Source organism: Stegodyphus dumicola, chromosome 11, assembly GCF_044657685.1.
Source record: "Stegodyphus dumicola isolate Sdum_Otavi_A_Nest chromosome 11, ASM4465768v1".
Lineage (NCBI taxonomy): Eukaryota > Metazoa > Arthropoda > Arachnida > Araneae > Eresidae > Stegodyphus > Stegodyphus dumicola.
This window is the reverse complement of record NC_140778.1, coordinates 57,773,189-57,789,277: the sequence shown is the minus strand read 5'-3', so window position 1 is coordinate 57,789,277 and position 16,089 is coordinate 57,773,189. Positions and strand designations below refer to the sequence as shown.

At 34.8% G+C, this 16,089-nt stretch overlaps 1 protein-coding gene across 1 annotated transcript in view; it reads right to left on the bottom strand.

Moving 5' to 3' along the window:
• LOC118190652 (proto-oncogene tyrosine-protein kinase receptor Ret-like) overlaps positions 1–16,089 on the bottom strand; it is a 169,918-nt gene that overhangs the window by 142,348 nt on the left and 11,481 nt on the right. Inside the window, exon 2 of the mRNA XM_085826739.1 lies at positions 1,587–1,838. Within this exon, the coding sequence (XP_085682865.1) occupies positions 1,587–1,838 (252 nt within the window). The remainder of the gene's footprint in view (positions 1–1,586; positions 1,839–16,089) is intronic.

Below are 16,089 nucleotides of genomic sequence, written 5' to 3'. Positions count from 1 at the left end.
GCATGTAAATAACTATGTACCATAGAATATTTTAACGCGCCCCTGTGTGGAGCAGTAAGTGAAATTTTAATGCAACTAGTGCCTCAGTCCTTGATATTTAGGTAATGTTTGATTAATGTAGGTATAATAGTATGTTAGTTATTGATTTTTATGTAACATATGTTTAATGTATCTATGATATCTGTGTTGGTATGTTATATTTCAGCATATCTCTACATATAATTGTTTTATGCATTATCATCTTACTGTTTCCATATCCTACCCCTGCATGCATATAACCTTGTACAGTAGAACATTTTATCTTACGCCAGTCAGGCGCAATAAGTGAAATCTAATGCACCTAGGCGTCCGAGTCCTTGATATTTATATTGACACTGGTGGACGTGGCGCTACACCAATTAACCATATGGTAAAGGGGTGGTACCCACGTCCTCCGTCGCATGTCGCATGTCCTTGAAGGCAACCAGCAACCGAGTAAAACTGCTATGGCAAGCGGCCTGCTCCTAATCATTCCTTCCTCTCTCTTGCTTGGCAAAAAGCCACAACTTAAGTACTTGGCGTTCGCAAGACAAATTTGCATAAATAAGTTAAAGCTTTTAATTCTGGCCGGAAGTAGAAAATAAGAAGTGATAGTAAAGATTTAAAATAAAATAAACGTTAGTAAAACTTAAGATCCTTACACGTATAACAAAGTAAAAAGGCTGTAGTCAAAAGTAACATTATTGGTTATATTGCAAAAAAGTAACATTATTGTTTTTTTTAAGAAATGAACACATGCAATATTTACGAAAATTAAACACATACATAAACACATGCAATATTCACGAAAATTAAACGCATGCAAAAATACATGCGATATTCACGAAAATTAAACACATACATAAACATAATCAATAAATCCAATAATAAACACATGCAATATGCGAAACGCTCTCAAATAATACATGTGAATAAACACACGCAGTGTGCGTGCGATTAAACATACATGTGGATGTAGATCTGAATAAACACGTGCAATATGCATGTGATATGCATAATTGTTTGGATAATATACGCTTTTAAATTATCCGTGATCTGCATTCACGGCATCGAGAATAAATTTGTAGAATTTCGTTCATTTTTACTAATAGTCATTGTAATTTGTTAGCCTTTTCTGTCTTGTCCCATTCCTGTCGCTTTTCCTCGTCAGGATGTAAATTAGCTAGGGTGTACGAGTGCGTTTAAACTGATGTAGCGAAACATTTAGCAGAGCGTGGCTTCGCTACTGTGAGCGCAATTTGCTAGTTCTTCCCGCGGTTTACCTTAAATATCGGCTTCGCATTCTTGCCGCCGAATTAGTATCCTGCCGGTTCAATAAAATATCGTGTTCAATAATCGTGGTCTTTTATACTCTTCTCCTATGTTGTGTTCATCTTCAAGTCCCAAGGAAGTCCCAAGGAAAGAAGGAAAGTCCCAAGGAAGAAGTAGAACTAGTTATCTTTCATGATAGCAAAAAGAACTAGATCCCACAAACTGTACCAATCAAGTTGTTTAAAAATATAATTCATATTGAAGCTTTGGGAATAATAGAAGTTATGGTTATTTACCTGACAGCGAATGTTTTCTGTGAGGAGACAGCATCAGGGAACCAGTATGTTCATCAACTGTAAAAAGTCCTCGTCCTGCTTTAGCTTCATTAGGGAAAGCGACACTTTTGAGGATGTGGAAAGTGAGTTTCTCTTTTGTGAGCTGCCCTGTTGTCTCGTCTAGAACTTGAAGTCGATAGAAACTGGAGGCCACTGGGAAACCGTAAGGAAGATTCAACGATGCTGTGCCTTGTAGAAACGTGAGACAGTTAACTGAAATAAGAATATGTATACAAGGCTTTATGATCACTTTAGAAATGAAAGTATGTAGAAGTAAAAACCCTAAAATATATTACGTTTAGATAGTCACACTGAAGTAATATTAGATTTTAATATGTGGCATTATCTGTGCTATTTTCCTGCTAGTAAACTCAGATTCCCTAGCAAATCAAATAATGCTTTAAATTAAAACGCCCAACCAATGTATCTGTGAACTGTTCGATGTTTCTCCCTTATTTTCAATCCACAGTGATTTATCTCGAACAAATTTCTTGATGTCGTAATATTTACTGATGTTATCCCGTTGAAAGCAAGGCCTGAATTAAGTTCGTTTGCATGGATCAATAATTATATTAAGTCAACGAGCGCGTGAGCAGAACAATTTTCTTTACTGTGTACATCCATTAGCTTAAAGCAAGACACATGAGCATTATTTAAGTAGCGTGGATATATTAATGAAGACACAAGATTAGATTAAAGCACGACACACGAGAAATGAGCAATACATCGCCGAGACTCGAACATGGACTTTTCGAATACGTGCCGAGTGTGCTACCGTTACACCATGTAGGCATGCTAGAAGGAGGGAGAAAATATAATTATATATTCCCTTGTGAAACAGTGACTGGGAATTAGGGAAGCCAGTCCCTAAATCCTGATGACGAATTATTGGCCACCACCTTTTAGTTCGCGAGTCACCTGTATAGTTATTTTCTTACTTTAAAGCAGGTGACATGAAAAATGAGCAGTGCCCTCGCCAGGACTCAAAACTGGACTTCTCGAATACGTGCCGAGTGGGCTACCGTTACACCACGAAGGCATGCTAGAAGGAGGTAAAAATACATTATATACTTGTTAAACAGTGACTGGGGATTGGGGAAGCCAGTCCGTAAATCCTGATGACGAATTATTGGCCACCACCTTTTAGTTCGGGCGTCACCTGTATAGTTACTTTCTTATTTTAAAGCAGGTGACATGAAGAATGAGCAATGCCCTCGCCAGGACTCAAAACTGTACTTCTGGACTACGTGCCGAGTGGGCTACCGTTACACCATGAAGGCATGCTAGAAGGAGAGAGAAAATACATTATATACTCTGTTATTAAACAGTGACTGAGGATTAGGGAACAATTCCCTAAATCCTGGTGACGAATTATTGGCTACCACCTTTTAGTTCGGGCGTCACCTGTATAGTTACTTTCTTATTTTAAAGCAGGTGACATGAAAAATGAGCACTGCCCTCGCCAGGACTCAAAACTGGACTTCTGGATTACGTGCCGAGTGTGCTACCTGTACACCACGAAGACATGCTAGAAGGAGAGAGAAAATACATTATATACTCTGCTATTAAACAGTGACTGAGGATTAGGGAACAAGTCCCTAAATCCTGGTGACGAATTATTGGCCACCACCTTTTAGTTCGGGCGTCACCTGTACAGTTACTTTCTTATTTTAAAGCAGGTGACATGAAGAATGAGCAATGCCCTCGCCAGGACTCAAAACTGGACTTCTCGAATACGTGCCAAGTGTGCCACCGTTACACCACGAAGACATGCTGGAAGCAGAGAGAAAATACTTCATAATTGCTTAATGATTTGCCTCATACTGCTTTAGTTCCTCTCATTTGCGAAACTATTACTTGTCAATGTAAACATTGCTCATCTGAGTGCATCCACGCTACATAAATGTTTTTCTCTTCGCCATTCTTCCTCTATCTTTCTTTTTTCATCTTTCTGAATCGTATTAACCGAAATGCTGATGTCACTTCTAATGCTTCAAATAATAACTTAAGTAGCAATAAATAATAATTAAAGTAAATAACAGCTAAAGTAAACAACTCACAACTTAAAAGCTCGTTCCTGTCATAATATCTTAAAACTAACATCAAAGTAGCATCTTATCTGTTTTCCAAAGTGAAAGCTTTAAAACTTCTAATCGTATTTTAAATTGCTTTACAAATAATTGCCATCAACGGTTTTAAAACCAAGAATATTAAATTAAACATTTCGATATTTTCTAGTGTTTTTAAAAATGCCATGTTTTAAAATTGTGTTTCGGGGTATTAATAGTTCATATAAGCTTTGTGAATAAACATATCAGAAGAGCCAAGAAAATTAAATAAATAAATGTGAGAACACAGAATTCTCACAGTGCCATCATCGATTATTGTATCGTTATCACGCGCTAGCACGTGCGTCGATGTGTATAAAAACTGGAAGGACTGATTTGTCTCTCTCTTCTCCCTCTTCTTCTGGCGGACGTCGTGTTAACGACTGTGTGTGCAGTCACCATCGTTCCTGCATATTTTGCACGTGGAATGTCATCGTATTATGCAAAGAAAGAAGCAGAATTAAGAGATGTAATATCTAAAGTAAAATGCTCGGTTTGAGACTCACTAAGTCCTGCTGCCGTGAATAACATAAAATAAACGCTCAAGCAGAATATCAATAGGTGTTCGACTTCAAGATGTGCTTGACCAGCGACACGGTTACCACGTGGTGATAAGTGTGTTAAAAAATTGTGAGTGTGAAAAAAGAAGAGCTTGCACGTGTGAAACAAGACCGCGCGATAATACGAAAATGAACATGACAAATTTTCAACCGCCAAATTATTCGATGAGACAGGATTGCACGAATAGTCACGTTTAGGCACTCCACGAACATTCCATTTTTAGTTATCGCATTGTGCGTATCTACGTTATGATATTTTAATATTTTATATGTGTGTGATAAATGTGCCTTATTTAATCCAGAAAATGTGTTTGATAAAATAAATGCGAGATTGGAAAAAGAGAGTATTCGGCTCATGCATGCATTATTGGGTAAGTCATCTTATTCTATTTAGTAAAGATCATGCAATGTACTAACCACTAAATTTTAATTTAACGATTTTACGCGGAAGTAATTTGTATTTGATATTCTTAGTATCGGTACTTTCAGGCGGTCACGCCAACAACACCACATTAATGGTGCAGTAACACAACAAAAAATAAAGCAAAATAACCGAAATTAAGAACCTATTTTACACCCCAAAGCAATTTCAGAAGTGAAGATATATAAAAACGAAAACAATTCCATTAATTATATTAATAACTCATTAAAATTTAACAAACCTACATTCAAAGATTAAAATTGCTTATAAGGGCGAGGCGAATTCGAGATTTCGGCAAGTTTTATCAGAAGGAGCCAAATCGTCGATAGTTATTGGAATCCGGCAAATATTATTAACATATTGAGGAAAGGAAAAAATACAATTTATAATTATGACAATAATGCAAATGAATAATACAAAATAGCCCATTTAACATTATACATAATATAGGATACATGACTCTTGTTTTTTTCATGTATACAGCGATGTGTTTTCACTTTAGGGAGCATCAGAGAATTGCATAAATTCGACATTACGCAAATTCGGGTATACATGTAAGATATAACAAAATATGATAGCTGTTTCAAAAAAATAATTGGCGACCTCAAAATTAGCATTCTAAATTTGGTGATCTGCCCCTAAATTCCTCTCTTCTCACAGCTTCCAGATTTTTCTATCTTACGTAACGTTTTAATGCAGATGCCTCTTGTCCAATCAAATTAATTGTAAACCAAAACTCTGAACTGAAACTTTCCCAACCTTCTTCCTCTGAAAGTACTGTGGGAAAAGGCAACGACCATAGTTGATAACACACATTTATTACTATTTACAAATATAGATTGCATTAGGATTACAATTAATGAAAATGGTATACGAGCGATCAAGCAACGTCTGCTCGGCTCGCCAGCTAATCCTCGTCTTCTCTCGAAGGCGGGAAACACATGCTGACGCAATGCATACGTCACACAGTAGGGGATTAGGGAATATCATGACATAACATTTCCCACAGTACTCTAACTCTTTCCTTTTCCGCATAAGTTCTCCTGCTGGCAAGATGCTTTTTATGTATGCCGCTGCCGCTTACTTGCTTAAAACGACATCGTACTTCAAAGTGAAACTTACTGTATTCAAATATAATTAGGAAACATCTTGTTTAAAAAAGGTATGGTTTGATATACGTAAAAAAATAAAGATTCTGATTTTTCAAGATACGTTGTGCTCAATTGCGTCATCATGCTTTCCACTGTGCCACCTTCAACCCTTTAAGGTCTTCTCGGTCACCTACGCAGTATCATAAGGTGTTCAAAGTCCACTGTTTTTATCTACACATTTGTAATCATTACATATGTATATTATATTCATTTCCCCCTCTCCCGTGTACATAGCGATCCGTTTCGATTTAAAACACATCATAGAATTGCACAAACTCGGCATTGCGCAAGGTCTCGACATTGCGTTATTAAACATATTGTAAGTTATATAGTACATTACTGTTGTGCTGATATCATCCACTGTAAAATTATCCAACACTACCATTCTACACTCAAATGTGCGATGAAAAGTTAAGTGCAGTTATAAAAATAAATAAATAAAACAAAGTTGCCAAAATAAAATCATTATGAGAAACAAAATCTGATGTGTACACTACATGACTTCCTTGTACGGAATATTAAATTATACGCATTTTTTTTTTTTTTTTTTTTTTTTTTTGCATTTCGTTTAAATTTATTGAATTGAATTAAACCTACTTCGCCGACAGCGCATAAACCACAATAGAATAAATGAATTCTTTAAAATTCACTCTATTTGTTTACCATAGCGACACTCTGGCGCTAAGTTCACTTAACAGTATTATATTTCGTTCATATTATAACTCAGAAGGCACAAAATTTATATCATTTAAAGAATTATCTACTCGTTGCCACATGTTCTATTCAAATACTATAATAAAGCTAAAATAATGTATAAATGAAATTAAGCAAACGAAACAAAAAAAGAAACAGTTTTTCACAGACGATTGAGTATTTCTCATTCAATTAATTCAGTTCTCACTTCGCGACAAGGCAAAAATACATAAAAACTCAAAATATCTGTATTAAAAATGACGAAGTAAATCCTAAACACTTATTTCCACGAAAAAATTCCAGAAAGGATTAAGCATGATATAATTCGCAATAATAAATGAAGGCGTTATCTTTGTTGTTGCGAAGCGAAGTTTCTCTAGATTGGCAACAAATCCACTAGCCTTCTGTTTCAAATGTAAACAAGCAATGGCCGCCATCAAAAAAATTATTAGGCTTAGCGGCACTTAAACAACTGTAAAATTGTTGATAATTCTAAAAATATTGCATACAAATTTACTAAGGGCATAAAAACATTAACCAGAAGATAAGAACAACATAATTAAATTATTTTATATCAAAATGTACAATTTACAAACATATAAGAGTAAAGAAACTGAGATCACTGAGCCGGGTAACAGAGTGGATATATATATAAATATATTTATATACGTTTGGTGCGGCCGATTGCAACCAAAATACGAGGTGCACATCTACATGTTATAGCAATTGTATATACAAAATTTCAACGTTGTGAGGCTACTCGTTTTTGAGTTATGTGAGGTACGTTCGTTCATACAGATATATACGTTCGTACAGACGCCACAAAAAATTAAGCATGACAGAATAAAAGACTCTTTTACGCCAAAAAAAAATATATATATATATATATATATATAAAACTGCTTTAAAATGAATCCTGAACAAAAAATTCTGTTCAGGATTCATTTTAAAGCAGTTTTATATATTTTTTTTTTGGCGTAAAAGAGTCTTTTATTCTGTCCTTACGTACAGATGTCATGCAAAAACATCGGTAAATTGCATTCGATAGCGATCAAAATGGATATTTTCGTTGAAATATGCTGTCTGAAACTTTTCGCGATTACAATACTTCCTTTTTATTTCGTACAAGGAAGTAAAAATGGTAGGGTTACTGCGAGCAAATCATTAACTAACAAGGAATTCTCCAAATTTAGCAAGCCTCTTATTTTTCACTTTCGTTAATTTAAATATTCTCATAACTCAACAGCAGTTTGTTTATACAGTAAAAAATTCAAAAGCTTCCACGCTCGAATGTGCGATGAAACGTAGAACGACAGCAAAAATTGATGATAAATAAATAAAAGAGACAGATCACAAACTTTATGGTTACCTGAAATTATATCTTAAGATGCTTCTTTCATCACATTCACACGTTAACATTACGCTATTTTTAATGGAGCAATATTTCTTCGGAAACAGGATGGAGTCATAATCTTACACTGCTTTTGAGTCAGTGTCCAGGCTTGGTAAAAGAGTGATAAGTCATCACTTTTGTTGTCAAATGCTTTCCAGATCTCGTGCATTCTAAACATAAGCGAAAACATTAGTATACCCAAGAGACCCTCTGTTGAAACGCTGTTACGGAAAACCTTGTTGAGGGGCTTGGGAACAGATTCGAATCCAGAAGAAGGCATTAAGATTTATATGGGAATAGTGCTTCGCATTATGATGGCACTTAAAATACTCTCCACCTGAGCACCCTCTCGAGATGTTGGTGGTATGAGAAGAGAGTTAGGAGATTCTCAGTTCTTTTCACTTGGAAGGTTTTTCAACTAATCTGACACAAAACTAAACGGTGGCAACTTTCAACAATCAACATGCTTTGAGTGCAATACCAACCTCTTCGTTCGATAACGCAAATTAAAAATTGAAAATAATGTAAATCTCAGCAGCAGAAAAGGGATCAAAAGGCTTGTCATTCAGCACTCAGCAGGTAGACAGGTGGTTTAATTTGCAGGTATTTTAATTCGTCAGGTGACTTTTTAGTTACGTACATGTCGCGTCAAAAATTAAAAAAAGGGCTCATAATTTTATAATTGACTTACATCCACTTCATGTAACATTTACCCAACAGTCTTTCTGAATGCACACGATTCATTCTCGGAAATATGGTATTTAAATTAATCACAAAATAAACTTAAAAAAAAAAAAAAAATCTGAAATGTTTCAGATTTTAAATTACGTCCAAAGGGGCGTTTTTTAACATTTTGTGTGTTACCTTTCTTTATTAAATATCATGTTCCTCGCACTTAAACCATAAGATCCAGTGCAACAGCAATATCGCAAAATAGTTTTAAAACGAGCATATCTTTAGAATTTCCGATACAGAGACTCACGCGCTGGAGATAAAAATGTTTTTCCTGCACAACGTTGCCATTGCTCGCTTTGAAATCCTTGAGTTTGTTAATCAAAAATTCGTTAAAGTTTTAAAAAATAGGAAATCGATCATAAAACAAATTTCAAATTTCAAATTTGGTCTTCCACATGCTCATATTCGTTGGAGGATTACGTTATTCAAAATTCGATGACTCTATGTACCGTTGTTTTATCAAAATACGAGAAATATACATACATTTATGCAGATTTTTCATTATTTAATTTCTTCAAATATAATGCAGGACTCTAACATTTTGTGGCAACAGTTTGAAAAGTGAACCGACATTTATGAGTCCGACGCAAAATGCCAAAACGAAACTAATAGTCCTTCGGGATTCAAATCCCTTTGGACTAAAAAAAAAAAAATCTGATTTTTCAGATTTTATATGACACCAAAACGGCCTTTTTTGAACGTTTTAAATTTTGCATCTATTTATTAAATATAATATTCCTCGCACTTAAACCATAAAATTCAATTCAACAGCAATATCGCAAAATAACCTGAAAAGAGCATACCTTCAGAATTCCCGATACGCAGTCTCGCGCGCTGGAGATAAAAATGTTTCTTTTTCGTACAGTGTTGCCATTGCTCGCTTTGAAATCGTTGAGTTTCTTAATCAAAAACTTCGAAATGCTTTACAAAATATGAAATCGATATTAAAGCAAATTGCAAATTGCAAATTTGGGCTTCTATATGTCCATATTTGAGTGCAGGAATTGCGTTAACCAATATTTTGTGTCTCTAGGTGCCGTTGTTTTAGGTACAATGAGAGAAACATACATACATTCATGCAGATTTTTCATTATTTAATTTCTTTAAATATAATGCATTGCTCTAATATTTGGTGGCAACAATTTGAAAAGTGAAACGCCCGTTATAGTGAAAAGCAACAAAATGCGAAAACGAAGTTAACTCTTTGCGGCGCACTATACGTTAACGTCCGAATTTCAACAAAAAAAGTTGTATGCAGTCTATTTAGTCCTAAAGGAGTATACAGGTAAAATTTTGTAAAAATTGCACTTACCGTTTTAATTCTGTGGGTGTTCCATGAGGTGGAACACTGCGCCGCCAGAGCTTTTAAAAGTGCGACTAAGCGAGCATTGCAGTGAAGCACGAAAATGAGTAGAAGCGTTTGTATAAGAAAGAAAAAACTCTGAATTATGGCTGTATACATGGTTTCCTGGATATACACAATATACACGGACTTGTTTATCCGTGTATATTGTGTATATCCAGGAAACCATGTATACAGCCATAATTCAGAGTTTTTTCTTTCTTATACAAACGCTTCTACTCATTTTCGTGCTTCACTGCAATGCTCGCTTAGTCGCACTTTTAAAAGCTCTGGCGGCGCAGTGTTCCACCTCATGGAACACCCACAGAATTAAAACGGTAAGTGCAATTTTTACAAAATTTTACCTGTATACTCCTTTAGGACTAAATAGACTGCATACAACTTTTTTTGTTGAAATTCGGACGTTAACGTATAGTGCGCCGCAAAGAGTTAACTTCGTTTTCGCATTTTGTTGCTTTTCACTATAACGGGCGTTTCACTTTTCAAATTGTTGCCACCAAATATTAGAGCAATGCATTATATTTAAAGAAATTAAATAATGAAAAATCTGCATGAATGTATGTATGTTTCTCTCATTGTACCTAAAACAACGGCACCTAGAGACACAAAATATTGGTTAACGCAATTCCTGCACTCAAATATGGACATATAGAAGCCCAAATTTGCAATTTGCAATTTGCTTTAATATCGATTTCATATTTTGTAAAGCATTTCGAAGTTTTTGATTAAGAAACTCAACGATTTCAAAGCGAGCAATGGCAACACTGTACGAAAAAGAAACATTTTTATCTCCAGCGCGCGAGACTGCGTATCGGGAATTCTGAAGGTATGCTCTTTTCAGGTTATTTTGCGATATTGCTGTTGAATTGAATTTTATGGTTTAAGTGCGAGGAATATTATATTTAATAAATAGATGGATATACACAATATACACGGATAAACAAGTCCGTGTATATTGTGTATATCCAGGAAATATCTATATAAACAAGTCCTATATATAAAAATATTTACAAATTTTCGGAAAGAGTTAGACCTCTCCGCGCCATTTATGGAAAATTAATAATAAAAAAATTAACTACGATGAATCTTAACAATAAAGAAAAATAAGCCTATAATATATACATACACGAAAAATATCTACACAATTATTGAAAATAAATGGAAATGAGACTAAAATGCGACAGCAAAAAATTCGCGCAGGTCTAAGAAAAGATGAGTCAAGCTACTAATAAAATTCCCGCCTAAAAAACTACTCCCCCCAAAAAATTCGAGATGCCAATATTAGGGTTTTCATAACGCAAAACGCATCTCACCCCTCAATACTGCTTTGTTTGAATTCATCCCCCCCCAAAACAACGGAAACAGAAAACGTAAACAACGGATGTTCTCTCCTAAGCCCAGATGTTCTGATTCGTAACAGCATGAGATCGCTAAAGGCGCAGTGTTCCCGCTAATGGAACTGTTATATAGAGAAGTTTCGACACCAAGGTTAAATAGCTTTACTTCAAGGTACCATTGTTAAATAAGAAACTCCTATATGTTAAATGTTAAATATGAACCTACTTGCAGTGAAAGGTTTCTACTTCCTCTTAGGGAGGAAACTAAACTCTTAAGAATTTGCTAATTACCCAAACTTTTAATGATCGTATAGTGAAACGTTAAAGCATTTTGCGTTGTGAAAAAATGCATCCCGGGACCGCGCCGTGAGAGGATCGAAACCATAAGAAAAACATATACAAGATATATAGGAAAAACATATTAAATATATAAAGAAAACATACTGTAATAGGTTTCCAGATTAAATATCAGTTTATTCAATTACATCACAATGAAAAAAATCTTAACTTCATCTGAGAGTCTAAGGAGAAGTCATCAATTTGTCATTTACCCTTTTTTTTCATTTAAATTCATATAAAAAAACTTAAGGTTTGTCTGGTAATTTAAAAGGGGAAAGGGAAACAATTCAAAGCCTGAGAATTAATTTAAGATTCGTCAATGTTTTTACTTTCCAAGAAAAAGTTATTAAAAACCCACTCAAAGTTCAGACACAAAAAAAAAAAAAAAAAAGCACTTAACTTGGTTGGACATCTTGAAGTGGAGGACTCGTATCTTAATAAGCGTTGACGTCGGCCGGGCTCATCTTTAGACTGGTACGTTATTTTTCCACTGTAGAACAGAAACAGGAGCACTGCTGCCCAGGACGGCTATCCGCTTGGTCTTGAAAGTCTAAAGTCAACACGCAGGTAACGGGTTTTCATAGTGCCAAAACTACTTTTTCTTCTGTAAAACAGAAACAGGAGCACTGCTGCCCAGGACGGGTATCCGCTTGGTCCTGAAAGTCTAAAGTCAACACGCAGGTAGCTCGTTCAAATTTCGCCTCTTTACCAGAGCGCGGAAAGGGAGCGTGTTTGCAGCTTCCGGCCAGAAACGTTTTTTCTAGGCAATTACGGCTCGCCTGTTCTTACTCATCCCAAGAGCAAGCTTCACGAGTAACGTCCAAAGTAAGTTCCACCCCCAGTCAGTAAGAGAGTCCTCTTAACCAAAACGCGGCCGGGGAGCATATTTGCCGCTCCCCGCCGGGAAACATCTCTCTTCGTAATTACATCTGGTCTCTCCTTTTCCAGCAAGTTTCCAGAGTAACGTCCAAAAGTCCAGCAAGCCCGTAAATGAGAGAGTCCAACTCGAATTTCCTTCGTCTCCTTCACAAACGCGGGCTCCCACTATGGCTTCACTTATCGCCCCCTTAATTTAGACAAAATTTGCGTTTTCAACCCCTGAATGCGGAAATAAGGGTGAACGCGCATGCGCGCCCTTCTTCACTTAGCCAACAACCGGACCCTCAATCGCCAAAAACCTGAATGACTTACATTGAAAGACAAGTAGCAACCTTTTGACCTTTTTGTCACGTACTTCCTCTCTTAAGGTCAACTCCACAATGAAAATTCCTTCTCGAACATTCTAAGGGACAAAGCGCGCGAAATCATGACTTGGCAAAAAATTGCTTCCCTTTCCCTGCTTCTTTCACAATGAATCAAAGCTTGTACAAAATTTGCAAATAAAAGAAAATAAATAATATTCTTTTAAACTAAATAATATTCCCAGAAGCATCTGTTTTCCCCCAAAATTAAAGCCTTAAAATAAATAATTCATAATCAAATAAAAATTAAGATTTCCATAAATCAGAAAATCATTCACATAGTTTTTATAACGCTATCAGACAAATTCTCTACACAACAGAACACCTGGTTTCATTCAATGATTCTGCGTATGGTTTTGGTATGAAAGATTAAAAAAAATATAGAACAAATAATTTGGAGTACAGCCAGCAAAATTATGCCTAATTTTTTTTCCAAATAAAATTTTTTGTATCATTAAAATAATAGAGAAAATTACTTGAAAAAAGGTGGATTTTAATAACACATAATAAATGAAAATTCTGTGTATCCTTGTGATATGCTGCTATCTACTGTTTAAAAAGAAAAATTCAAAGTATATGATAAAGGTATTTTTATTTATTTACGGTTGAATTTAAAGGTTTCAGAAGCGATTCAATTTGGGTGTTCCATGTAGTGGAACACTGAGCCGCAAAGGGTTAATAGCCCTCCTGGCTAACGCTCTTTCGACTAAAAAAAAAAAAAGGACTTTCACAAAGGTACGATGAACGATGCTTTATGATATTGGAACAAAGAACATATTGGAAGTTCTATCATATTTCCATAAAAGTTAAAATTCTCTACATTTGTACTCTACAGATCGACTAACAGGGTGCAAAACCCGAATTAAGAACTGAATTCGAAACTGATTAATGTTTCCCATAGGCCTAATGGTTTGGGTATGTTTCGCTGCTTTTAGAATTAGAAATTGAGTGCCTATTGAAAATAATTTGGATTAGTATAAATCTATGGATATTCTTAATGAAAACCTAAAACTGTCTGCGTTTTCTTGCAGACGGAATGTAAAATACATTCAAGTACTATTTGAACAACCGTCCCAAACATAAAACAAATTTTTATTTGTAGGTATTATTCAACTGTCCTGCAATTGTCACAATTTTCCATATTCTTCAGATTAAAATCCTATCGAATATGTGTGGGGTGGGTTGGAATAATAAGGAAATACAACACAGTACTTCTTCGAAAGCTGTGCGGAGAATAATTCGTAAGTAGGAATGGAACAACTGGAACATTCTTATACGACGAAATCGTTAGTTGAAACCATGCTAAATGCCTGAAAAGTGTGATCTTAGCTAAAGGTATCCAACGAAATAATAAATAGCCTATTATTTTGACTTTTACTTCCTTGTACGAAGTAAAAAGGAAGTATTGTAATCGCGAAAAGTTTCAGACAGCATATTTCAACGAAAATATCCATTTTGACCGCTATCGAATGCAATTTACCGATGTTTTTGCGAGAGATCTGTATGTAAGAACATAATAAAAGACTTTTCCTCCAAAAAAATTATAAAACTGCTTTAAAATGAATCCTGAAGAGAATTTTTCGTGGCGTCTGTACCAACGTATGTACGTACGTGCGTACGTATCTCGCATAACTCAAAAACGAGTAGCCTCAGGACGTGGAAATTTTGTATATAGGTCTGCTATAACATGCACATGTGCACCTCGTATTTTGGTTGCAATCGGCCGCACCAAACGTATATAAATATATTTATATATATATTCACTCTGTTACTCGGCTCAGTGGTCTCAGTTTCTTTACTCTTATATGTTTGTAAATTGTGCATTTTTTGCTTTAAAAATGATTGAATTCTGTTGTTCTGATCTTCTGCTTGAGGCTTTTATGTCTTTCGTAAATCTGGAAGCAATATTTGTACTATTATCAACAATTTAAAAGCTGTTTAAGTGCGTTTAAGTTTTAAATAACATGGCGAACATATTTGTTTACATTTGAAACACCAGAATAGTAGATTTGTTGCCAATCTAGAGAGACTAAGCTTCGCAACAAGAAAGATAATGCCTTCATTTACTATTACGAATTAAATCATGCTTAATCCTTTCTGAAATGTTTTCGAGGAAATAAGTGTTTAAGATTTCTTCGTAATTTTTAATACAGATATTTTGAGTTTTTATGTATTGCCTTGTTGCGAAGTGAGAACTGAATTAATTGAATGAGAAATACTAAATCGTCTGTGAAAAACAGTTTCTTTTTTTGTTTTGTTTGCTTAATTTCTTTTATACATCGTTCTAGCTTTATTATAATATTTAAATAGAACATGCGGCAACGATGATAATTCTTCAAATGTTACAAATTTTGTGCATTCTTAGTTATAATATGAACGAAATATTAAGTAAACCTAGCGCCAGAGTGTCGCTATTGTAAACAAATGATAGAGGGAATTTTAAAGAATGCAATTTTTCTATTGTGGTTTATGCGCTGTCGACGAAGTAGATTTAATTCAATCCAATAAATTTAAATGTAATGCAATAAAAATGCGTATAATTTAATATTCCGTACAAGGAAGTCATGTGGTGTACACATCAGATTTTTTTATTAAATATAAACTATTTATTCAAAGTTCCCAAAGTTCACTTTCAGAAAGTTTTGAATAAAATAATTTTTTACCGAAAGCGTTTTGAGTAACGTTTTTTAAAACAATCAGTTTTGAAAATAAACAATCAGTATTGTGTGTGAAAAAATAAAGTTATTTTGTTACTAATTAACAACTAATGTTTGCAAATCAAACTATGAGACGCGTTTGTCTGAAAACAAAGTGAGCGACTGTCGACTTATCTCTTTTAGTAACCAACTTTACTAAAAGTGTGTGTGTGTGTGTATTTAATTATGGCAAAGCACACGAGGGCTATCTGCCTAAAGGGAGGGATGCCTTTCGTGGAGGACTTTCTACTTTACTAAAAGAGATTCATTGGTTCTCTACGCCTTTCACTGCATAAATTTATTTTATTTGATAACAATGCTTTTCTCATACAAAAACCTTATCACAACCTTTGTTAAAACAAGCAGGTTTGAAAATAAACAATCTATAGTATATGTGAAGAACATTAAGTCATTTTGATATTATTTA